Raw genomic sequence first — 23,293 nt, 5'->3', positions numbered from 1 at the left:
ACAAACCTTCCGCTCCCCTTACCAGGGGTCTCAAGTCAAGCTCCAGCCTCGCAGGTGGCCTCTGTCCCGTTACTAGAGCACAGCTCCCAATGCTCCCCCCAGAGACTGCACACAGCCTCCCCCCCCTACACACACACACACACCCTGGCCCAGAGATCGGCGACTCGCGAGGGAGACCAGCCTCCAGCTTATTACTAAAGAGACTTTTATTCACTTCACACAATTTTTAAAAGGCGTTTCACTGAACACAGGCCACATGAAGAGAGCTCCTCTCCCACCCCCAGCTGCTGGGCAGGCAGCCCCCAGGCCTGGCTTCTCTCCCGCAGGCCCTAGCAGCTGAGGGGGCAGGAACAGCACCCCCCAGAGACACCCATGGATGCCCAGTGGGTACTGGGTCAAGAGCAGCCGCCTGCAGCAAGGAGGACAAGCCCCCTAACCTGGCTCCACCTGGCAGCTGCTTCCTCACTCAGCAGCAGTGGGGACTCCCTTCCCAGCCAGCCACACTCAGGACATGCTTTTAAATCTGCTCCCAAGTGCTCAGATGCTGCCCCATGTGCCGTAAACCCGCCCCCCACACACCGCCAGGGAGCACTGCAGTTCCAGAGGAGGTGGGTCAGTCAGCGATCGCACAGCCCACAGCACGGGCGCCCCGCGTTGCCCCGCTCAGCTCTGGCGTGCAGACCCGGGCGTGTGAGGGAGGCACCTTTACCCCCCTGCACAGCATTCCCCGAGGCCCCGTTGCAAAAAGCCCTCGGGCTCCGAGCAGGGAGGGATGTGCCGGGCATGCAGCAGAGCTGGGCAAGCAGACGTTTCCGAGAGGAAATTTCTGCCGGAGTTTTGAATTTTAGAAGGGGCCGTTTCTGGAGCTGTAGCCTCATGCCAGCACCCTGAAATTTCAGCCTGAGCCGCTGGCTCCTTTCCAAGGAAAAAGGGTATGTCTAGGGCACGGCAGCCAGTACCCTGCACACGGTTGTGAGACCGCATCTTCCCCAGGAGCATCAACACGGCAGCGCTCAGACCCGGGTCAGGAACGTCAGGTTAATGCTGTCAGGGATGCGGAGCTCATCCAGCTGCACGGGAGAGCAGAAGGGCAGGTGCACGGGGAACAGGTGAGCCGTGTCCACCAGCAACTGGCAGGGGCCAGCTGGAGTTCGCTCTGCCAGCCGGTTCTGTGTGGGGAGAAACAATCCAGTCTCCAGCAATTCTCACCCCCCCCCTCCCCGGTCCAGCCCCCAGCCCCTCCTTACAGCCATGGCTGGCTCAAGCACCTGGCCAGCTCAGGCCAACTCTCCAGCAGCAGGCTAAAGCAACTCCGCGCGGCTGCCTGCCAGCACAACTGAGTCGGGGGGGGGGGGAGAGAAAGGCCTCACTCACCTCTACGCTGCTTATGAAGCTGGGGCTGACGTGCTCCTCCAGCCCGGCGGCGGGCGTGTAGGCCCGCAGGATCTTCACGATCTGCAAGGAGGGAGCGCAGAGTTGACGGGGCTGGACGGCGGCCAGTGGAGAGGGCGCTAGAGCCAGGCTGGGAATTCAGTCTGGCCAAGGGCCCTTCCAGCCCGGCCCATGGCCTCATGCCCCTTCCAAGCCCACCAAGGTAGCAAGTCCCGAGCAAAGACGACAGGGCCCATCTGGTCCCCATGCCGGGGCTGGCAGGAAGCAGAGTCCTAGGGGAGCAGAGAAGGGACCCCAAGCAAGGTCCTGGCTGGTGGAACTTGGGGCAGTTACAGAAAAAGGGGCCCGCCTGTGGGCCCCCGAGTGAGCAGGAGCCCTGGGCACTGGCTGGGAGCCCTCGGGGCTGAATCAGGGGCCACATCCTGGTACCAGCTCCCAGAGCCACTGGCCCTGGCAGCCCAAGCGCTTTCCCTTCATGGGGTGGGTGGATTGTGCCCTAAAGTTACCCAAATGCACACCGCCTCCCCCAGCACCACCCCCTCCTTTGGGGAGCTTTGATCCCTCCAGGGTGGCGGAGCCCAGGCCCGTGGCCCATCACCCCTGAACTCCTGGAGCAGCCGGTCACCTGTGGAGTGGTCAGCGCCGTGCACAGGCAGCAGATGGCCTCAGCATCTTCCTGCATCGTCTTCTTCACCTGCAGCAGCTTGGTGGCCTGGATGAGGGGCTGCAGGACCTCCCTGGCGCCGCTCTGCTGGAGGCCCTTGGCCCGCAGCCACTCCTCCAGCTGGCACACGTTGTACCTGCAACAGAGCCACACCGAGACGCTCCAGCCATAAGCTCAGCCCCTTAAGAGCAGCTGCCTGGGGGAGGCCTCCCCAGCCACAGGGGCCGGCCTGGGGGAGCCTGGCGCCTGTCAGCGCATAGCGAGGTGGCTCTTTGCGGCTGCAGCACTGTAGTGAGTCGGTGTGGCTCCCCTCCTGCCCGGCAGAGGGAGCTCCCTTGCCAATCCCCCAGTGGGCGGAGCTACCGCCACCAGTCCCCGCCCCCCGGAAGTCAAAGGGCGGGGCAGGAAGTAGAAAAGGAGCCCACCCGAGCTCAGTCAGAGCCCAGCCACCACTGAGAGGAGACGTGCCGGCGGGCGCTCCCGGCTGGGAGCCCTCCTCGGCCTGAGGTATCTGCCCTGCCTGGCCGGAGCTTCCCCGCGCCCACTACGACGAGGAGCCCCCGGAGCCAGTACTGGGAGGAGCCCCCAGGATTGCCTAGCGCCCGCTACGACAAGGAGCCCCCTCGGCCCTGCTGTTACCCGGAGGAGCCGCCCGAGCAGTCCTGGCCTAACTTCCCGGAGGAGCTGCCGGACCTGCCACCAAGCCCGGGCCCAGAGGAGCCGATGCAGACGGACTGGCCTGAACTGGGTGCGACCGAAAGGTAGGCCCTGAGGGGGAGATGGAGTGTAGCCCGGGGGGTAGCCGACCCCTGTCCGGCTGAGGGCACCGACGTGCCCATGTCAGTGTGTTGCGGCCAGGATCCCCACTGACTGCAGCGGATCCACGCCGCTGCTAGGGCCCCGGGCTGGGACACAGTGGAGTGGGTGGGCCTGTGTCCCCCCTGCCACCCTTCTCACGGGTGGCAGTCTCCCCCTCACACCAGCACCCCGACCCAAAGGTCTGGACTTACCGGTTGTTTGCTCAGCTCCTGACTGAGGAACTGAGTCCCTGAACTTGAACTGCTGCTCAGCCCTGCCTGAGGGTCTGAGCCCTGTGTTTGTTGCTGCCCCGCCCTAAGCTAGGGCCTGGGCTTATACACTGAGCCCTGTATCTTGCTGTTGCCCAGCCCCTGCCCCAGAGGGCCTGGGCCTCCTTTGACTGCTGTTGCCCAGCCCCTGCCCCAGAGGGCCTGGGCCTCCTTTGACTGCTGTTGCCCAGCCCCTGCCCCAGAGGGCCTGGGCCTCCTTTGACTGCTGTTGCCCAGCCCCTGCCCCAGAGGGCCTGGGCCTCCTTTGACTGCTGTTGCCCAGCCCCTGCTCCAGAGGGCCTGAGCCCTGAACTGCTGTTGCCCAGCCCCTGCACCAGAGGGCCTGGCCACCTAACGATGTTCTCTGTCACTCCTACAGACTAGCAGGAGATAAGAAGTGAGTCGGTGTGGCTCCCCTCCTGCCCGCTGGAGGGTCGAGCCCCGACCAACCGATTACACGCACTATGAATGTATCCAGCACGGCTCTGTCCCCCTCAAGTGCCGGGACCGGGGACGGGAGCGTGACAGCTCGTGTCTTCCCTCGCTCCGCCCAGGGGTGGAGGTTTTTAGAGCCACACGTCCAGGGTTCAAGCCCCATCCTGGGCTCCGCACTGCCCAGGACGAGGCTCCCTGTTGCCCACGCAATGGAGCGGGTGGCCCCAGTTTGAGCATCATTTTCCCTTCCACTCAGCTGGGCCCAGTTCTCCCCCGCCCCAGACTAGTCAGCCAGGACACAGCCCCCACCCCCCACACACACTTTTGTGCCCCCGGCCAGCCGGGACATCCCCATGCCAGGCACAGCTTGGCTCGACCCAGCAGGAGAACTGCCAATAGCAGCCCAGGGCCACGAAGAGCTGAGTGGCCCCACTCCCAGCCAGCTAGGTGGGAGGAAGGATGGTCCAGGGGGTAGGACACTAGCCTGGGACTCTGGTGACCTGGGGTCAAGTCCTGCCTGAGGTCTCTGGCATAACAAGCTTCCCCGGGGGGGTATTACTGCCACCGCTGGGGTGTCAGGAGGATACGTGCAGGCAGATTGAGGTGCCCCACCAGTGATGGGGGCAGAACTGGACGGTAGCTAGGCCTGATGGCACCATAGGAACCTGGCACTTCTAGCTTTTCCTCCCCCTCTACAGATGCTCCCTTGCTACACACACCCTGGCCAGGTGGGATTAGCCCTACGCCCATGAAGAACCCAGTGCTTGAAAGTCAGCCAGAGCCCAGGAGGGTCCAGCACCCAGTCCCGTGCTTTGGAGGATGGGCCTGGGCCACGCAGGCCAAGCCCAGCTTAGGAGGGACAAAACCCCGGACAGCGGCTGTAGCCTGGATGGAGAGTCCAGGAGGCTCCAGGCCCAGCCCAAGACCAGCCTGACAGGGGAGCACCCGAGCCCCACGGGAGCCGGGAGGGGATGGACTGACCTGAGCAGGAGGCCCTGGCTCCAGAAACAGGTGTCCCTCCTCAGGAGCAGGTAGTTGAGGGCCACGCTGCTGACAGTGAAGAGGAGCTGCGGGAAGGCCTGGCCCATGACCATGGGCTCCAGCTGGTGCCTCCCCAGCGCCTCATGGAAGGAGCTGAGCTGCTGGAGGAGCGAGTCCAGCGTGTAGGCGGGAGCCGCCGGCTGCTTGCGGTAACTGGGGGATCTGGGCGACGACAGGCCCTGGATGGTCTCGCTCTCCAGCATGGCGGCGACTGGCAAGGCAGAGGGGAGGGAGACTGAGCTCAGCCTGGCCAGCGGGTGGTGAAATCCCAGGGCCCTTCCCTCAGGGAGCAAAGGGCCCTGCCTCTGCGGCTGGCTCTGCTCTCGGTGCCCAGGGGGCTGGGTACGTCCTGGGCACTGATCTCTGGGCAGCACCCGGTGCATGCCCCGGGACCCCGCAGCCCAGGCGCTGTGTTTGGGAGGCTGCACCTCCAGACCGGCTCCTGCCATCTGGTGAGTCACCTGCCGCTCGCTGCCATTCAGAGCAGACCCAGACTAGCCCCGAGTGCCACGCTCCCAGGGGGCAGTCGCTCAGCCAGGCGGCAGAGCAGGGACCTTCCCGCCCCCCCCCCACCCTGTCCAGCTCATGCCATTAATCTCCTCACTCCCCCCACAGGGCTTGTGGCAGGTCAGTGCCCCAGCCACCCTCAATCCCAGAGGGTCACTGGGCAGGTAACAGGGTCCCTCTGAGGCTGTACTGAGGGGGACGGGGCAGCCACTTGCTCTCGAGATGCCAGGTCTGCCCAGCCCACCATGACCCCTTTATGCCAGGCCTAGCCATGGCATCCCCGCCTCGAGCACCGAGCCAGAAGCCAGCTCTCTGCTGCCCTCACGCCTTGAGTGCAGCTCGTCACACCAAGCTCGCTCCCATCCCTACAGTGCTCCCAGGAGGCCCAGCCGGTACTTACCAATCATGGCAGGGCCGGCTCCACAGCCCAGCGGGGCAAGCACCCGCCTGGGGCGGCCCTTTCCCGGGGGGGCGGCAGGCTGGGCCGGCGGACCTGCCGCAGTCATGCCTGCGGCAGCTCAACCGGAGCCGCCGGACCAGCGAACCGCCCGCAGCTGCGGGAGGTCCAGCCAAGCCGCGCGACCAGGGGACCCTCCGCAGTCATGCCCGCGGGAGGTCCGCTGCTCCCGCGGCTCGTGGGCGCCTCCCGGGCATGATTGCTTGGGGCGGCCAAATTTGTAGAGTCGCCCCTGAATCATGGGTTTCAGTTTTTTCTGTGCCATGCAGATCAGCTGCTGGTAGATCTGGATGGCCAGGTCACCCATGCTCTGGCAGTGGCTGGCAAGGTCGAAGTTCTTCAGGCAGTGCTGGTTCTGCTTGGGGGTGTTGGCTATCCAGTAGCTCTGCGGACAGCAAATGGCCGGGCTCGTGGACCGAGAGCTGCTGGAGCCTGGCAGAGCCACGCCCTGGGCTCTGGAGAGCTTTGGGGTAGCCATGCGGGGACCCACCCCAGCATCCACTGCACACGTCTCCCCTCCAGAGTCCGTCACATTCACACCCAGGGGTCTCGGCGCACCTGACACAGGTCAGTGACTGAAGATCAACTCTGTCCCCACTGCCATAAGCTCCCCTGCCCCCCTCCCCAAGGCAGGTGGCGTAAAGAACCCAGCAGCACCCAGTATCCCCACGGTACAGGTCACCCAGGCATCCTATTCTAGTGCTCAGAACATCCCCTGAGGATGCTGGTCTCAGGGGCTTCCATGGAGGGGATCTGGCTGGGTTCTTCTCAGCCCTTCGGGGGTGGATGGTTTGCTGGTAGGAAGAGACCCCTCCCCAGGCCAGCAGCTACTGCCCAGTTTGAAGCCAGAGGGTCTGGGCTGTGGTTCACCATAGAATCGTAGGCTTGTCGGGCTAGAGGGGACCTCGAGAGGTCAGACTCCAGCCCCCCGCGCTGGGGCAGGACCAAACCTCGGCCATCGCTGACAGGTGTTCATCCATGTAACAGGCGGGTCCGGGGCTCAACCCTCTGAGGGGAGGAGGGGAGCCACACCGGCCTGCTGGTCTCACGGGGGTTCTGTCCTGTCCCTTTAAGGCGAGGTGACAAAGACAGAGTCAGTTGGGGCTCAGGCCTTTCTCTGCAAGGCTGAGCTGCAAACAGTACCAACAGTCTAGGAAAGGCCCAGGCCCTCTGGTGCAGGGGCTGGGCTGCAAACAGTACAAGGGGAGCTCAGGCCTCTTGCAGCAGGCTGAGCAGTGAACAGTACAGGGGCTCAGGCCTCTTGCGGCAGGCTGAGCAGTGAACAGTGCAGGGGCTCAGGCCTCTTGCGGCAGGCTGAGCAGTGAACAGTACAGGGGCTCAGGCCTCTTGCGGCAGGCTGAGCAGTGAACAGTTCAGGGAAGGCTCAGGCCTCTTGCGGCAGGCTGAGCAGTGAACAGTTCAGGGAAGGCTCAGGCCTCTTGTGGCAGGCTGAGCAATAAGGTGAGGGGGATAACTGCCACCCGTGAGTGGGGTGGCAGGGGGGACACAGGCCCACCCACTCCACCGTGTCCCGGCCCGGGGCCCTAGACAGCGGTCGTCACCGCTGACGGTCAGTGGGGATCCTGACCGCAACACACTGACATGGGCTCGGTCTGGGCAGCAGCCGGACTGAGGTCGGCTGACCCCGGGCCACTTCCAATATCCCCCTCTTGTCCTACCTGGTCCACAGTGTCTGGTCCCGGGAAGTCCCACTGCATGGGTTCCTCACAACCCCGGGCTGGGGGGTAGATCGGGTATTCCTCGGGGAAGTCCGGCCACTCCTGCTTCGGGGGTTCCTCGGGGTAACAGCACGGTAGCGGGGAAGCTCCTACTGGCTCCTCGTCGTAGGTGGCGCGGGGAAGCTCCGGCAGGTCTTCCCAGTAGCGGGGTAGGGTGCTCTCCGGCCAGTCCAGGCAGCTGCCCGGGGCTCCAGCGGTTCCTCAGGGAACAAAGGGCCCTGTCTCTGCGGCTGGCTCTGCTCTCGGTGTCCAGGGGGCTGGGTACGTCCTGGGCACTGATCTCTGGGCAGCATCCGGTGCATGCCCCGGGACCCCACAGCCCAGGCGCTGTGTTTGGGAGGCTGCACCTCCAGACCGGCTCCTGCCATCTGGTGAGTCACCTGCCGCTCGCTGCCATTCAGAGCAGACCCAGACTAGCCCCGAGTGCCACGCTCCCAGGGGGCAGTCGCTCAGCCAGGCGGCAGAGCAGGGACCTTCCTGCCCCCCACCCCCACCCCGCCCTGTCCAGCTCATGCCATTAATCTCCTCACTCCCCCCACAGGGCTTGTGGCAGGTCAGTGCCCCAGCCACCCTCAATCCCAGAGGGTCACTGGGCAGGTAACAGGGTCCCTCTGAGGCTGTACTGAGGGGGACGGGGCAGCCACTTGCTCTCGAGATGCCAGGCCTGCCCAGCCCACCATGACCCCTTTATGCCAGGCCTAGCCATGGCATCCCCGCCTCGAGCACCGAGCCAGAAGCCAGCTCTCTGCTGCCCTCACGCCTTGAGTGCAGCTCGTCACACCAAGCTCGCTCCCATCCCTACAGTGCTCCCAGGAGGCCCAGCCGGTACTTACCAATCATGGCAGGGCCGGCTCCACAGCCCAGCGGGGCAAGCCCCTGCCTGGGGCGGCCCTTTCCCGGGGGGGCGGCAGGCTGGGCCGGCGGACCTGCCGCAGTCATGCCTGCGGGAGGTCCACCGGAGCCCCGGGAGCAGCGGACCTGCCGCAGGCACGACTGCGGAGGGGACGCTCGGCCGGCGGCTCCAGTGGACCTCCCGCAGGCATGACTGCGGACGGTTCGCTGGTCCCGCGGCTCGGCTGGACCTCCCGCAGGCATGCCTGCGCCAGCTCAACCGGAGCCGCCGGACCAGCGAACCGCCTGCAGCTGCGGGAGGTCCAGCCGAGCCACGCGACCAGCGGACCCTCCGCAGTCATGCCCGCGGGAGGTCCGCTGCTCCCGCGGCTCGGGGGCGCCTCCCGGGCATGATTGCTTGGGGCGGCCAAATTTGTAGAGCCGCCCCTGAATCATGGGTTTCAGTTTTTTCTGTGCCATGCAGATCAGCTGCTGGTAGATCTGGATGGCCAGGTCACCCAGGCTCTGGCAGTGGCTGGCAAGGTCGAAGTTCTTCAGGCAGTGCTGGTTCTGCTTGGGGGTGTTGGCCAGCCGGTAGCTCTGCGGACAGCAAATGGCCGGGCTCGTGGACCGAGAGGTGCTGGAGCCTGGCAGAGCCACGCCCTGGGCTCTGGAGAGCTGTGGGGTAGCCATGCAGGGACCCACCCCAGCATCCACTGCACACGTCTCCCCTCGAGAGTCCGTCACATTCCGACCCAGTGGTCTCGGCGCACCTGACACAGGTCAGTGACTGAAGATCAACTCTGTCCCCACTGCCATAAGCTCCCCTGCCCCCCTCCCCAAGGCAGGTGGCGTAAAGAACCCAGCAGCACCCAGTATCCCCACGGTACAGGTCACCCAGGCATCCTATTCTAGTGCTCAGAACATCCCCTGAGGATGCTGGTCTCGGGCTTCCATGGAGGGGATCTGGCTGGGTTCTTCTCAGCCCTTCGGGGGTGGATGGTTTGCTGGTAGGAAGAGACCCCTCCCCAGGCCAGCAGCTACTGCCCAGTTTGAAGCCAGAGGGTCTGGGCTGTGGTTCACCATAGAATCGTAGGCTTGTCGGGCTAGAGGGGACCTCGAGAGGTCAGACTCCAGCCCCCCGCGCTGGGGCAGGACCAAACCTCGGCCATCGCTGACAGGTGTTCGTCCATGTAACAGGCGGGTCCGGGGCTCAACCCTCTGAGGGGAGGAGGGGAGCCACACCGGCCCGCTGGTCTCACGGGGGTTCTGTCCTGTCCCTTTAAGGCGAGGTGACAAAGACAGAGTCAGTTGGGGCTCAGGCCTTTCTCTGCAAGGCTGAGCTGCAAACAGTACCAACAGTCTAGGAAAGGCCCAGGCCCTCTGGTGCAGGGGCTGGGCTGCAAACAGTCTAGGAAAGGCCCAGGCCCTCTGGTGCAGGGGCTGGGCTGCAAACAGTACAAGGGGAGCTCAGGCCTCTTGCGGCAGGCTGAGCAGTGAACAGTGCAGGGGCTCAGGCCTCTTGCGGCAGGCTGAGCAGTGAACAGTACAGGGGCTCAGGCCTCTTGCGGCAGGCTGAGCAGTGAACAGTTCAGGGAAGGCTCAGGCCTCTTGCGGCAGGCTGAGCAGTGAACAGTTCAGGGAAGGCTCAGGCCTCTTGCGGCAGGCTGAGCAGTGAACAGTTCAGGGAAGGCTCAGGCCTCTTGTGGCAGGCTGAGCAATAACGTGAGGGGGATAACTGCCACCCGTGAGTGGGGTGGCAGGGGGGACACAGGCCCACCCACTCCACCGTGTCCCGGCCCGGGGCCCTAGACAGCGGTCGTCACCGCTGACGGTCAGTGGGGATCCTGACCGCAACACACTGACATGGGCTCGGTCTGGGCAGCAGCCGGACTGAGGTCGGCTGACCCCGGGCCACTTCCAATATCCCCCTCTTGTCCTACCTGGTCCACAGTGTCTGGTCCCGGGAAGTCCCACTGCATGGGTTCCTCACAACCCCGGGCTGGGGGGTAGATCGGGTATTCCTCGGGGAAGTCCGGCCACTCCTGCTTCGGGGGTTCCTCGGGGTAACAGCACGGTAGCGGGGAAGCTCCTACTGGCTCCTCGTCGTAGGTGGCGCGGGGAAGCTCCGGCAGGTCTTCCCAGTAGCGGGGTAGGGTGCTCTCCGGCCAGTCCAGGCAGCTGCCCGGGGCTCCAGCGGTTCCTCAGGGAACAAAGGGCCCTGTCTCTGCGGCTGGCTCTGCTCTCGGTGTCCAGGGGGCTGGGTACGTCCTGGGCACTGATCTCTGGGCAGCATCCGGTGCATGCCCCGGGACCCCACAGCCCAGGCGCTGTGTTTGGGAGGCTGCACCTCCAGACCGGCTCCTGCCATCTGGTGAGTCACCTGCCGCTCGCTACCATTCAGAGCAGACCCAGACTAGCCCCGAGTGCCACGCTCCCAGGGGGCAGTCGCTCAGCCAGGCGGCAGAGCAGGGACCTTCCCGCCCCCCACCCCGCCCTGTCCAGCTCATGCCATTAATCTCCTCACTCCCCCCACAGGGCTTGTGGCAGGTCAGTGCCCCAGCCACCCTCAATCCCAGAGGGTCACTGGGCAGGTAACAGGGTCCCTCTGAGGCTGTACTGAGGGGGACGGGGCAGCCACTTGCTCTCGAGATGCCAGGTCTGCCCAGCCCACCATGACCCCTTTATGCCAGGCCTAGCCATGGCATCCCCGCCTCGAGCACCGAGCCAGAAGCCAGCTCTCTGCTGCCCTCACGCCTCGAGTGCAGCTCGTCACACCAAGCTCGCTCCCATCCCTACAGTGCTCCCAGGAGGCCCAGCCGGTACTTACCAATCATGGCAGGGCCGGCTCCACAGCCCAGCGGGGCAAGCACCCGCCTGGGGCGGCCCTTTCCCGGGGGGGCGGCAGGCTGGGCCGGCGGACCTGCCGCAGTCATGCCTGCGGCAGCTCAACCAGAGCCGCCGGACCAGCGAACCGCCCGCAGCTGCGGGAGGTCCAGCCAAGCCGCGCGACCAGGGGACCCTCCGCAGTCATGCCCGCGGGAGGTCCGCTGCTCCCGCGGCTCGGGGGCGCCTCCCGGGCATGATTGCTTGGGGCGGCCAAATTTGTAGAGCCGCCCCTGAATCATGGGTTTCAGTTTTTTCTGTGCCATGCAGATCAGCTGCTGGTAGATCTGGATGGCCAGGTCACCCAGGCTCTGGCAGTGGCTGGCAAGGTCGAAGTTCTTCAGGCAGTGCTGGTTCTGCTTGGGGGTGTTGGCCAGCCGGTAGCTCTGCGGACAGCAAATGGCCGGGCTCGTGGACCGAGAGGTGCTGGAGCCTGGCAGAGCCACGCCCTGGGCTCTGGAGAGCTGTGGGGTAGCCATGCAGGGACCCACCCCAGCATCCACTGCACACGTCTCCCCTCGAGAGTCCGTCACATTCCGACCCAGTGGTCTCGGCGCACCTGACACAGGTCAGTGACTGAAGATCAACTCTGTCCCCACTGCCATAAGCTCCCCTGCCCCCCTCCCCAAGGCAGGCGGCGTAAAGAACCCAGCAGCACCCAGTATCCCCACGGTACAGGTCACCCAGGCATCCTATTCTAGTGCTCAGAACATCCCCTGAGGATGCTGGTCTCGGGCTTCCATGGAGGGGATCTGGCTGGGTTCTTCTCAGCCCTTTGGGGGTGGATGGTTTGCTGGTAGGAAGAGACCCCTCCCCAGGCCAGCAGCTACTGCCCAGTTTGAAGCCAGAGGGTCTGGGCTGTGGTTCACCATAGAATCGTAGGCTTGTCGGGCTAGAGGGGACCTCGAGAGGTCAGACTCCTGCCCCCCGCGCTGGGGCAGGACCAAACCTCGGCCATCGCTGACAGGTGTTCGTCCATGTAACAGGCGGGTCCGGGGCTCAACCCTCTGAGGGGAGGAGGGGAGCCACACCGGCCCGCTGGTCTCACGGGGGTTCTGTCCTGTCCCTTTAAGGCGAGGTGACAAAGACAGAGTCAGTTGGGGCTCAGGCCTTTCTCTGCAAGGCTGAGCTGCAAACAGTACCAACAGTCTAGGAAAGGCCCAGGCCCTCTGGTGCAGGGGCTGGGCTGCAAACAGTCTAGAAAAGGCCCAGGCCCTCTGGTGCAGGGGCTGGGCTGCAAACAGTCTAGGAAAGGCCCAGGCCCTCTGGTGCAGGGGCTGGGCTGCAAACAGTACAAGGGGAGCTCAGGCCTCTTGCGGCAGGCTGAGCAGTGAACAGTACAGGGGCTCAGGCCTCTTGCGGCAGGCTGAGCAGTGAACAGTACAGGGGCTCAGGCCTCTTGCGGCAGGCTGAGCAGTGAACAGTTCAGGGAAGGCTCAGGCCTCTTGCGGCAGGCTGAGCAGTGAACAGTTCAGGGAAGGCTCAGGCCTCTTGTGGCAGGCTGAGCAATAACGTGAGGGGGATAACTGCCACCCGTGAGTGGGGTGGCAAGGGGGACACAGGCCCACCCACTCCACCATATCCCGGCCCGGGGCCCTAGACAGCGGTCGTCACCGCTGACGGTCAGTGGGGATCCTGACCGCAACACACTGACATGGGCTCGGTCTGGGCAGCAGCCGGACTGAGGTCGGCTGACCCCGGGCCACTTCCAATATCCCCCTCTTATCCTACCTGGTCCACAGTGTCTGGTCCCGGGAAGTCCCACTGCATGGGTTCCTCACAACCCCGGGCTGGGGGGTAGATCGGGTATTCCTCGGGGAAGTCCGGTCACTCCTGCTCCGGGGGTTCCTCGGGGTAACAGCACGGTAGCGGGGAAGCTCCTACTGGCTCCTCGTCGTAGGTGGTGCGGGGAAGCTCCGGCAGGTCTTCCCAGTAGCGGGGTAGGGTGCTCTCCGGCCAGTCCAGGCAGCTGCCCGGGGCTCCAGCAGTTCCTCAGGGAACAAAGGGCCCTGTCTCTGCGGCTGGCTCTGCTCTCGGTGCCCAGGGGGCTGGGTACGTCCTGGGCACTGATCTCTGGGCAGCATCCGGTGCATGCCCCGGGACCCCGCAGCCCAGGCGCTGTGTTTGGGAGGCTGCACCTCCAGACCGGCTCCTGCCATCTGGTGAGTCACCTGCCGCTCGCTGCCATTCAGAGCAGACCCAGACTAGCCCCGAGTGCCACGCTCCCAGGGGGCAGTCGCTCAGCCAGGCGGCAGAGCAGGGACCTTCCTGCCCCCCACCCCCCACCCCGCCCTGTCCAGCTCATGCCATTAATCTCCTCACTCCCCCCACAGGGCTTGTGGCAGGTCAGTGCCCCAGCCACCCTCAATCCCAGAGGGTCACTGGGCAGGTAACAGGGTCCCTCTGAGGCTGTACTGAGGGGGACGGGGCAGCCACTTGCTCTCGAGATGCCAGGTCTGCCCAGCCCACCATGACCCCTTTATGCCAGGCCTAGCCATGGCATCCCCGCCTCGAGCACCGAGCCAGAAGCCAGCTCTCTGCTGCCCTCACGCCTCGAGTGCAGCTCGTCACACCAAGCTCGCTCCCATCCCTACAGTGCTCCCAGGAGGCCCAGCCGGTACTTACCAATCATGGCAGGGCCGGCTCCACAGCCCAGCGGGGCAAGCACCCGCCTGGGGCGGCCCTTTCCCGGGGGGGCGGCAGGCTGGGCCGGCGGACCTGCCGCAGTCATGCCTGCGGGAGGTCCACCGGAGCCCCGGGAGCAGCGGACCTGCCGCAGGCACGACTGCGGAGGGGACGCTCGGCCGGCGGCTCCAGTGGACCTCCCGCAGGCATGACTGCGGACGGTTCGCTGGTCCCGCGGCTCGGCTGGACCTCCCGCAGGCATGCCTGCGGCAGCTCAACCGGAGCCGCCGGACCAGCGAACCGCCCGCAGCTGCGGGAGGTCCAGCCGAGCCGCGCGACCAGCGGACCCTCCGCAGTCATGCCCGCGGGAGGTCCGCTGCTCCCGCGGCTCGGGGGCGCCTCCCGGGCATGATTGCTTGGGGCGGCCAAATTTGTAGAGCCGCCTCTGAATCATGGGTTTCAGTTTTTTCTGTGCCACGCAGATCAGCTGCTGGTAGATCTGGATGGCCAGGTCACCCAGGCTCTGGCAGTGGCTGGCAAGGTCGAAGTTCTTTAGGCAGTGCTAGTTCTGCTTGGGGGTGTTGGCTATCCGGTAGCTCTGCAGACAGCAAATGGCCGGGCTCGTGGACCGAGGGGTGCTGGAGCCTGGCAGAGCCACGCCCTGGGCTCTGGAGAGCTGTGAGGTAGCCATGCAGGGACCCACCCCAGCATCCACTGCACACGTCTCCCCTCCAGAGTCCGTCACATTCCCACCCAGGGGTCTCGGCGCACCTGACACAGGTCAGTGACTGAAGATCAACTCCGTCCCCACTGCCACAAGCTCCCCTGCCCCCCTCCCCGAGGCAGGCGGCGTAAAGAACCCAGCAGCACCCAGTATCCCCACGGTACAGGTCACCCAGGCATCCTATTCTAGTGCTCAGAACATCCCCTGAGGATGCTGGTCTCAGGGGCTTCCATGGAGGGGATCTGGCTGGGTTCTTCCCAGCCCTTCGGGGGTAGATGGTTTGCTGGTAGGAAGAGACCCCTCCCCAGGCCAGCAGCTACTGCCCAGTTTGAAGCCAGAGGGTCTGGGCTGTGGTTCACCATAGAATCGTAGGCTTGTCGGGCTAGAGGGGACCTCGAGAGGTCAGACTCCAGCCCCCAGCGCTGGGGCAGGACCAAACCTGCCAGGCCAATTAGTGCGTCTTCCTCATCATCGTCCCCGGAATCTAGCAAGGGGTTTTCTCCCTCCAGAGCGTCGCTACCCTGAGAGTTTGAAAGATTTTCCTAATATCTCACCTAGATCTCCCTTGCTGCAGATTAAGCCCATCACTCCTTGTCCTCTGAAGGCTGGACATGGCGAATTGATCACTGTCCTCTTTGTAACGGCCCTTAACGCATTTGAAGGCTAATCATCAGGTTCCCATCCCCCAAGCTCTGCGTCTCAAGACTAAACATGCCCAGTGTGAAAGTAGAATGAATTATGTTACAAAAATAGATAGGATTAAAGAAATGCTGTCTGTACCTTTAAGGAAAGTCGCTGGAATGCTGGAGTCCAGGTGTCAGGAAAACTGACATTAACATAGAACAATTGCACCGTTTAAGGGCAATTGGTGAAGCATTAGCCTTAGATCGATAGGAGTTAGTAAGGAAGTAGGATATGCATGCTATGCCCCAGGTGAATTTTGCTGTTTTCTCCTTTGTCCCTTTGTTTGATTCCCGCTCTTTTATCTGTATAAATAAGACTGTTTGGGTCTTGCATGGCCACTCACATTATCTGCATGATATTGGCGGAGCGCTGCGCTAATAAAAACAGAGTGGTCTGACAAATTGTGAGTCTTGATTCTAACTTTGACAATTTGGAGGTTCCACCGAGATGGCAACCGTCTTCACTGGGGCTGTGTGATCCCTGACCGTTTTGTGGGACGACCGTGGCAGCCGGCACCTGGGCATTTGGCCCAAGCGGTCCTCCTTCTGAACGGAAGGGTGCACAACCACAGTGAAGTCTACGCCATCGAACCTGTTGGTTCCCATTCTGTTCTGGTAGGGATCCCAGGATCTGGCATCAGGAATCTGGTCAGGTAATTATATCTGTGTTTTGTCCGGACTGAGGACTGTCCTGTCTCTGTGTCTATCCGTCCTCTCTGTGGAGTGTTTGAGTCTGGGTGCCGTCTCCGTCCGGGGATTGGCCGACCAAGGGGTTCCTGTCCCCGCGGTCTGAGTGAGTGAAATCTGCACAATCGCAGCCGCACCGCACCTTGGGTAAAGCCCCTGGTGTGAAAGCAAGGGCGATTGAGGCAGTAGCGTGTGGGCTTCTTTTGTGTGTGGCACCGGGCATCGCTCTGACGAACCCGAATTTCCTTCTTGTGTGATTTGTGTGTAAAGTCCTCCTGTATGGGTAACCAGACGTCTAAGTCGGGACAGTTCCCTAAAGGAACCCCGGCTCATTTTATGCATTTTAGGAAGGGTCCGGACTCCTGTAAATTTCTGGAAAAATGGTCTAGGCTAACTCAGGGAGATCCCAAAACTCAGTGGCCACTGTTAGGATCTTGGGACAAGGACCGAGTAGATGTCTTAAAAGACAAACTTGGCCAATCTAAAACTAAATTGGCAAAAGGAGAGGTTGACTGTTTCATGCAATGGTGAGAAGAGGCAAATCGTAGATGGACAGAATCGAAACTCGCCTCTCTCAAAGATTCAAATGATAAGTTAAAAGCTTTATTGGAAACCTCCTCTCCCACCACTAGACCGAGCGCTCCCCTTTATCCTGTTCTCCGAGCAGACCCCCCTTCATACTCCTGTCTCCGGGTGGGAAAAGACGAAGAAAACCCCTTGCTAGATTCCGGGGACGATGATGAGGAAGACGCACTAATTGGCCTGGCAGCCTTGCGTCGGATCAATAGACAGCCACCCACGGCCCCAGCTCAGGAACAACCGTCACCAGATTTCTCAGCTCCTGAACAATTCCCAGAGATCTCCAGTTCAGACCTGTCTGGATCATCTAGTACGGCTGAGGCCCATTCCTCTGAACCCACTCTGCCCCGTAAAAGCTCGCGCTTGGGCCTTAAAAATGTCCAGGCTCCCCTCCGAATCCTGCATACTGGGGGCCGAGAAGGGGGTCCCACTTGGAGCTATAAACCCTGGACTCGCACAGAGCTCCTTTCAATTGTAAAAGGCTTTCCAAAGCCCCGGGAAAATCCTACCAAATTTGCAGAGGAATTTTTGTTAGTATGTGACACCTATGAACCCTCTGAGGCAGACCTCCTGCAGCTGTGCAAGCTACTTGTAGCAGCCCCAAGTGAGCATGAAAAATGGCTCACAGCAGCAAATTGGCTCACTGCTGACCGCCACTCTACTTTACCAGACACTGGTCCTGATACTGATTACCGGAAAAAGTGTAAAGAGCGAGCTAAAAATCTATTTGAAGCCATCCCTCAGGTATGGACTCCTAAAACCAACTGGATGGTCATAAATGGCTGTAAGCAACGACAGGGAGAAAACCCGGGCGACTATCGCACTCGGCTAACTGGCATTTTTCTGCAACATTCTGGTATACAACAGCCAGACAGAAATGGACAGGGCGCCCTGGCTAGTGCGTTTGTTAATGGCCTCCTACCTGCTATTGGCAATATGCTAAAACGAATAAGTGTTGGGTGGGAGACTGAAACCATGGACAAATTGCAAACAGTGGCAGAGCATTGCCAACGTACTTTAAAGGGAAAGGAGGAACAATCAGCTCAACAGTTAATGGCCCTGCAAATACAGCATTATTCAGGGCAGGGCAAACAGTTCCGGGGAAAGGGAAAATACCAGGGACGGGGACGTGGTCGAGGGAGGGGCAAAGGAACTGGTTTTTCGGGTTATGGGGATGTTTGTAATTACTGTAAACAGCCCGGACATTGGAAGAACGAATGTCCCAGCCGGCCTGGTAATTCTGTAAATAACCAGCTAGACCCCCTGCCAGCACAGCCAGTCAGTCCCCAGCCTTACTTTGTCTCACAGCAATGATGGGATGCCAGGGAACCTCAGGAAATTTTAACTCCTTTACTACCACTCACTCCTATGGGTGAGTGTGTGTTAACTATCAATGATCTTTCTCTCCCTTTCCTTGTTGATACGGGAGCTTCACTCTCTGCAGTTCGTACTACTGATCTGCCTGCGGTTCCCCGCTCCGGAAAAACTGTGTCCGCTGTGGGCATTACGGGAGTCCCAACCCCTTATCCCCTTTCAAAACCTCTACCAGTCCAGGTTGGTCCCCTTTCTGCGGATCATGCCTTTCTTCGCTCTGATTCCACTCCGGTAAACCTTTTGGGTCGGGATCTGTTATGTAAGCTTGGCTGCACCATATACTGTTCCCCGGATGGGGTCTATTTACAAATTCCCCAGTCCTCTCTGAGTGATTCTGTAGCCTCCCTGCTGTCTGAAACTTCCCTTTCCACTCCAGTCCCTTGTTGCCCACTGGTCCCATCCCTTGAACACCTGATTTCGCAGGTCCCATCCTCTCTGTGGCCAACCCATCCCTCTGAGGTGGGCCGCTTAAACACTGACCCCGTCTGCATTACTGTGGAATCCTCCAAACCCCTGCCTCGCCTTTCTCAATACCCTTTAAACCCTGAGGCAGAGGCTGGCATTGCTCCAGTCATAACTGCCCTGCGGGAGCAAGGCATTATTGTTCCCTGCTCCAGCCCCTGTAACACCCCTATCCTCCCAGTTCGAAAAGCTGATGGCAAATCATGGCGATTTGTTCAGGACCTCCGAGCCATTAATCGTATTGTCATACCCGCCTTTCCTGTTGTCCCAAACCCAGCAACCATTCTGGCTTCTATCCCACCAGCTGCAACTCATTTTACTGTTGTTGATTTGTGCTCTGCTTTCTTTTCTGTTCCGGTTCACCCTGACTCCCAGTACCTCTTTGCCTTTTCTTACAAGGGACAGCAATATACATGGACCACGCTTCCCCAGGGGTATACGGAAAGCCCATCTTACTTTTCCCAGGCATTAGCCCGAGACCTAGCTGACCTTGTTTTCCCATCCGGGTCCACTCTAGTCCAATATGTGGATGATCTACTCCTCTGTTCCCCCTCGTTATCTGCCTCAAAAACTGATTCTTTAGTGCTCCTTACTGCCTTAGCAAACAAAGGTCACAAGGCTTCTCGCTCTAAACTACAGCTCTGTCAAGCCTCTGTCACATACCTTGGTTTTCTCCTCTCCCAGGGTTCCCGTATGCTCTCTCCCACCCGTGTCCAGGCTATCCTTAGCTTTCCCCGACCCTGCTCCCCACGCCAGGTCCGAAAATTTTTGGGCATGGCTGGATTTTGCAGGCAATGGATTCCCCAATATGCCTCCCTTGCAAAACCTCTCCAGGAACTCACTCGACTCTCTGTGCCTAATCCCATGCCATGGCCCCCTGAAGCAGACTCTGCCTTTGTTTCCCTCAAACAAGGTTTAGCTTCTGCCCCCGCTTTGGGGCTGCCAGACTATTCTAAGCCTTTTACCCTTTTCTGCCATGAACAATCTGGATGTGCACTTGGAGTTCTTACTCAGGTGCACGGAGAAAAGAACCGCCCAGTAGCTTATTTCTCTGCCACTTTGGACCCTGTGGCCCAAGGCCTACCTCCCTGCCTGCGTGCTGTGGCTGCCGCAGCGCGCCTAGTCGAAATGTCTGAATCCCTTGTCCTTCGCTCTCCCCTTACTCTCATGGTCCCTCACTCTGTGGAAACTCTGCTGTTACAGTGTAACACAAGCCACCTCTCCTCCGCTCGCCTTACCAGGTACGAACTTCTACTGCTGTCGGCTTCGTATATCACCATAAAGCGTTGTTCTCAGTTAAATCCTGCCACTCTCCTTCCCTTGTCTAATGATGGTGATCCCCACGACTGTCTTGCAACTGTGTCTGCTGTCACTGTCCCGCGCCCTGACCTTTCCGATGTCCCTCTCCCTAACTCTGACCTTGTTTTGTTTACTGATGGTTCCTGTTTTCGAGACAGCCAAGGTCGTCTCCTTGCAGGATACGCTGTTGTGTCACTCTCTGAAACCCTCGAAGCTGCGCCTTTACCTTCTGTAACCTCAGCACAAGTTGCTGAATTAGTCGCCCTCACCCGTGCCTGCTTTTTGGCGGAGGGACGCTCCGCCACCATTTACACTGACTCCCGCTATGCTTTTGGGGTTGTACATGACTTTGGCACCCTGTGGCAAGCTCGGGGTTTCCTTACCTCCGCCGGTACCCCCATTAAAAACGGCCCCTACATCGCTGCTCTCCTGTATGCAGTTTTACTTCCCTCTGTCCCTAGCTATTGTTAAGTGCCCTGGCCACTCGACGGCAGATACTGATGTTGCTAAGGGTAACGCATTTGCTGATGCCTCTGCTAAACATGCTGCTGCCATAGAACCTTCCCCAGATGCATTTCTAGGTTCCCTTTCTGTTTCTATAGCACCGCCGTCCCTCACTGACCTCACCCTACTCCAGGATTCTGCCCCAGAAGCCGAAAAAGACTCCTGGGTTGCCCAGGGTTGCTCTCTGCATCCTGATTCCCTTTGGCGTTCGCCTACTGGTGCCTTTGTGGCTCCCTTTTCACTCTACCCGTCTCTGGCCGCCCTGCTTCACGGTGTTTCGCATGTCGGAAAGGAGGGGATGGTCTCTGCTGTAACTAAGGTGGGATGGTGGGCCCCCCATTTTAGCTCTTTTGCAGCCCGCCACTGTGCCACCTGTACCACTTGTCAACGCCACAATATTGGTAAACCTGTAAAAGTGGCTCAGGGATTCCGGGGCCTGCCCCAAGCACCCTTCTTGCATTGGCAACTTGATTTTGTACAAATGCCCAAGTGCCAACGATATGAATTCATTTTGGTTATGGTATGTTTATTTTCTGGTTGGATTGAAGCCTTTCCTTGTCACAAGGCTGATTCACTGTCTGTTGCTAAATGTTTGTTAAATCATATTATGCCTGCCAAGGGAATTCCTGCCACTCTGTCCAGTGACCGGGGTACACATTTTACTGGACAAATTGTTCAACACTTGGATCGTATATTACATATCACACACCTGCTGCACTGTCCCTACCACCCACAAAGTGCAGGTGCTGTGGAAAGGCGAAATGGTGTACTTAAGAATAAGCTTGCTAAGATTTGTGACTCCACAGGGTTAAGCTGGCCAGCAGCTTTACCACTAGCCCTTATGGAAATGCGATCCACTCCATCCCAAAGGCATAAACTGAGTCCCTTTGAAATTGTTATGGGACGCCCTATGCGAGCTGTGGCTACCATTACTCCAGTCCCAGACTTGAACTTGACTCACAGTACGCTCCTTCAATACTGCAAGGGATTAATGCAAGCTGTAAGTCACTTCCATTCACAGGTTCGAGCCGCCTGGCCGACGGAACCCACCTCCGACGCTTGCCACAACCTCGAGCCAGGTGACTGGGTCTACGTACGGCACCATCATCGAAAACACGCCTTGGAACCCCGGTGGAAGGGTCCTCATCAGGTACTGCTTACTACCCAGATGGCTGTTAAACTATCTGGCATCGCAGCGTGGATACATGCTTCGCAGTGTAAGAAGACACCCTCCCCGGCGAACCAATCATCACCTCAGGACCGCGCAGAGTCAATTTTGACTCCAGAAGAAGACGCAGAGGAACAGCCTGCAATACCTTACAATCTACGCTCTCGTAAGGGTTGCCAGAAGCAGACGACAACCTAAAGCAAGGCCCACCAAAAGAAGCAGTAGTGAGCCTAGCGCCTGCTGCCTGGTGGATGTAAAACCGTGACTGCGGTTCCCTCAGTTGAGGTTGTCAGAACCAGAAGGGCCTTGCCTCCAACATGCACCTCTGGTGGTGCCTGTTCCTCGGCTGCTGGTGTCTTAAGGTCTGGGGAGCCCACAATGACAATTCTTTTATCCAGCAGCAAGTGTGGATAGCTCAGACCCTTAATATTTCTAAATGCTGGGTCTGCAGCCACATCCCAGCCCATTCTCAAGCTGGTATTCCTGTCCTGGCTATCCCACTCAATTCCCCAGATCTCACTGGAGGACCTCGTCCATTTAACAAAACATGGAACAGCAATGACACTTGGGAAGCAGTGGGAATAAATGTATCTAACTGGATAAGTGTGGTGGAGGGAAAGGGTCACTGGTGTTGGGTGTGTAATGGGACAGGGCTAGATCTGGGAAAAAGCCATTGCCTTCAGCATATCGTGGCCAATGGTGTATGGGATTATTCAAACAAAACTAAAGAGTGGCGGGCCGGGTATGGGGATATGAATTTTTTCTCAACCTGGGATCAAACAGAAAAATCAATCTCATGTTTCCCTTACAGTAATCTTTGTATTATTTTTACTATCTTTCAATGCCATACAAACACTACCACTCCTCGTAAGGAGGATTACCCTGTTCCCTTTGGAGGATATTACTCCTCATTTACAGACACCTATGTAATAAATGGATGCAATCGACCCTTCCTGGCCTTAATAGGCCATCATTGGGTTTGTGGAACCAAAGCTTATACTACATTACCAGCTAACTGGTCAGGTATCTGTTATCCCGCCCAACTCTTCCCACAATTCCGAGTGCTAGGTTCCTTCCCACGAGAACGCCTCCGTAATTTCAGGCGAAAAAGAAGGGACTTACCAGATGCCCAATGGTATATAAATAACATAAGCCCCTTAACCTGGGAAGATGCCATTGGCGGTTCCCTTATCCCACTTGGGGGAGTAATACACCATGCAAAAAGGCTCCTGAGGTTACAAGCAGTAGTTGAAATAATGGCAAATGAAACCGGAGAGAGTTTAAAAACTCTGGCCAAAGAAACAGAGGCGATCCGACAGGTGGCCCTTCAAAACCGTCAGGCATTGGACATAGTGCTGGCGGCCAAAGGAGGGACCTGTGCACTCATTGGAAAAGAATGTTGTGTGTATATACCTGACAATACCAATGAGGTAATAGATCGCGCTAGCCACTTAGAACAAATCGCATATCTTCCCCATGAAGAGCCGAGTTCTTTATGGAAGTGGCTAAGCAACCTGTTCAATTTCTCTGGCTTAGGAAACTGGTTGTTTCAGGGAGCCCTGACTATCCTGTTTGGAATCTTAGTGATTTTTGTATGTTTTCAGTTAATCTCCTGTTATATCCAAAATTGTGTAAAATATGCCACCCAGGTGACTGCCCCAAAACAGAGTGCTAATATGATGATTTTAAATATCGCTGATGAACAAAAAGATAAAGAACGGTTAATATGTGGAACCCAGTCCATCGTTGGTCATGGCGAAGCGTGACCAAAAGGAGGGATTGTGAAAGTAGAATGAATTATGTTACAAAAATAGATAGGATTAAAGAAATGCTGTCTGTACCTTTAAGGAAAGTCGCTGGAATGCTGGAGTCCAGGTGTCAGGAAAACAGACATTAACATAGAACAATTGCACCGTTTAAGGGCAATTGGTGAAACATTAGCCTTAGATCGATAGGAGTTAGTAAGGAAGTAGGATATGCATGCTATGCCCCAGGTGAATTTTGCTGTTTTCTCCTTTGTCCCTTTGTTTGATTCCCGCTCTTTTATCTGTATAAATAAGACTGTTTGGGTCTTGCATGGCCACTCACATTATCTGCATGATATTGGCGGAGCACTGCGCTAATAAAAACAGAGTGGTCTGACAAATTGTGAGTCTTGATTCTAACTTT

The 23,293-nt window shown here is 59.3% G+C and overlaps 1 protein-coding gene across 1 annotated transcript in view; it reads right to left on the bottom strand.

Annotated features, from left to right (window-relative positions):
• Positions 1-1,013: 1,013 nt before the first annotated feature.
• LOC123359411 (unconventional myosin-Vb-like) overlaps positions 1,014-23,293 on the bottom strand; it is a 97,861-nt gene continuing 75,581 nt past the window's right edge. Inside the window, exons 14-17 of the mRNA XM_045001082.1 lie at positions 4,540-4,810; positions 2,018-2,192; positions 1,375-1,455; positions 1,014-1,169 (exon numbers count right to left, since the gene is read on the bottom strand). Of these exons, the coding sequence (XP_044857017.1) occupies positions 1,014-1,169; positions 1,375-1,455; positions 2,018-2,192; positions 4,540-4,810 (683 nt within the window). The remainder of the gene's footprint in view (positions 1,170-1,374; positions 1,456-2,017; positions 2,193-4,539; positions 4,811-23,293) is intronic.

Source organism: Mauremys mutica, unplaced genomic scaffold (genome assembly GCF_020497125.1).
Source record: "Mauremys mutica isolate MM-2020 ecotype Southern unplaced genomic scaffold, ASM2049712v1 Super-Scaffold_100120, whole genome shotgun sequence".
NCBI lineage: Eukaryota > Metazoa > Chordata > Testudines > Geoemydidae > Mauremys > Mauremys mutica.
The sequence above is the reverse complement of the archived record's forward strand: the minus strand, read 5'-3'. Positions and strand labels throughout refer to the sequence as shown.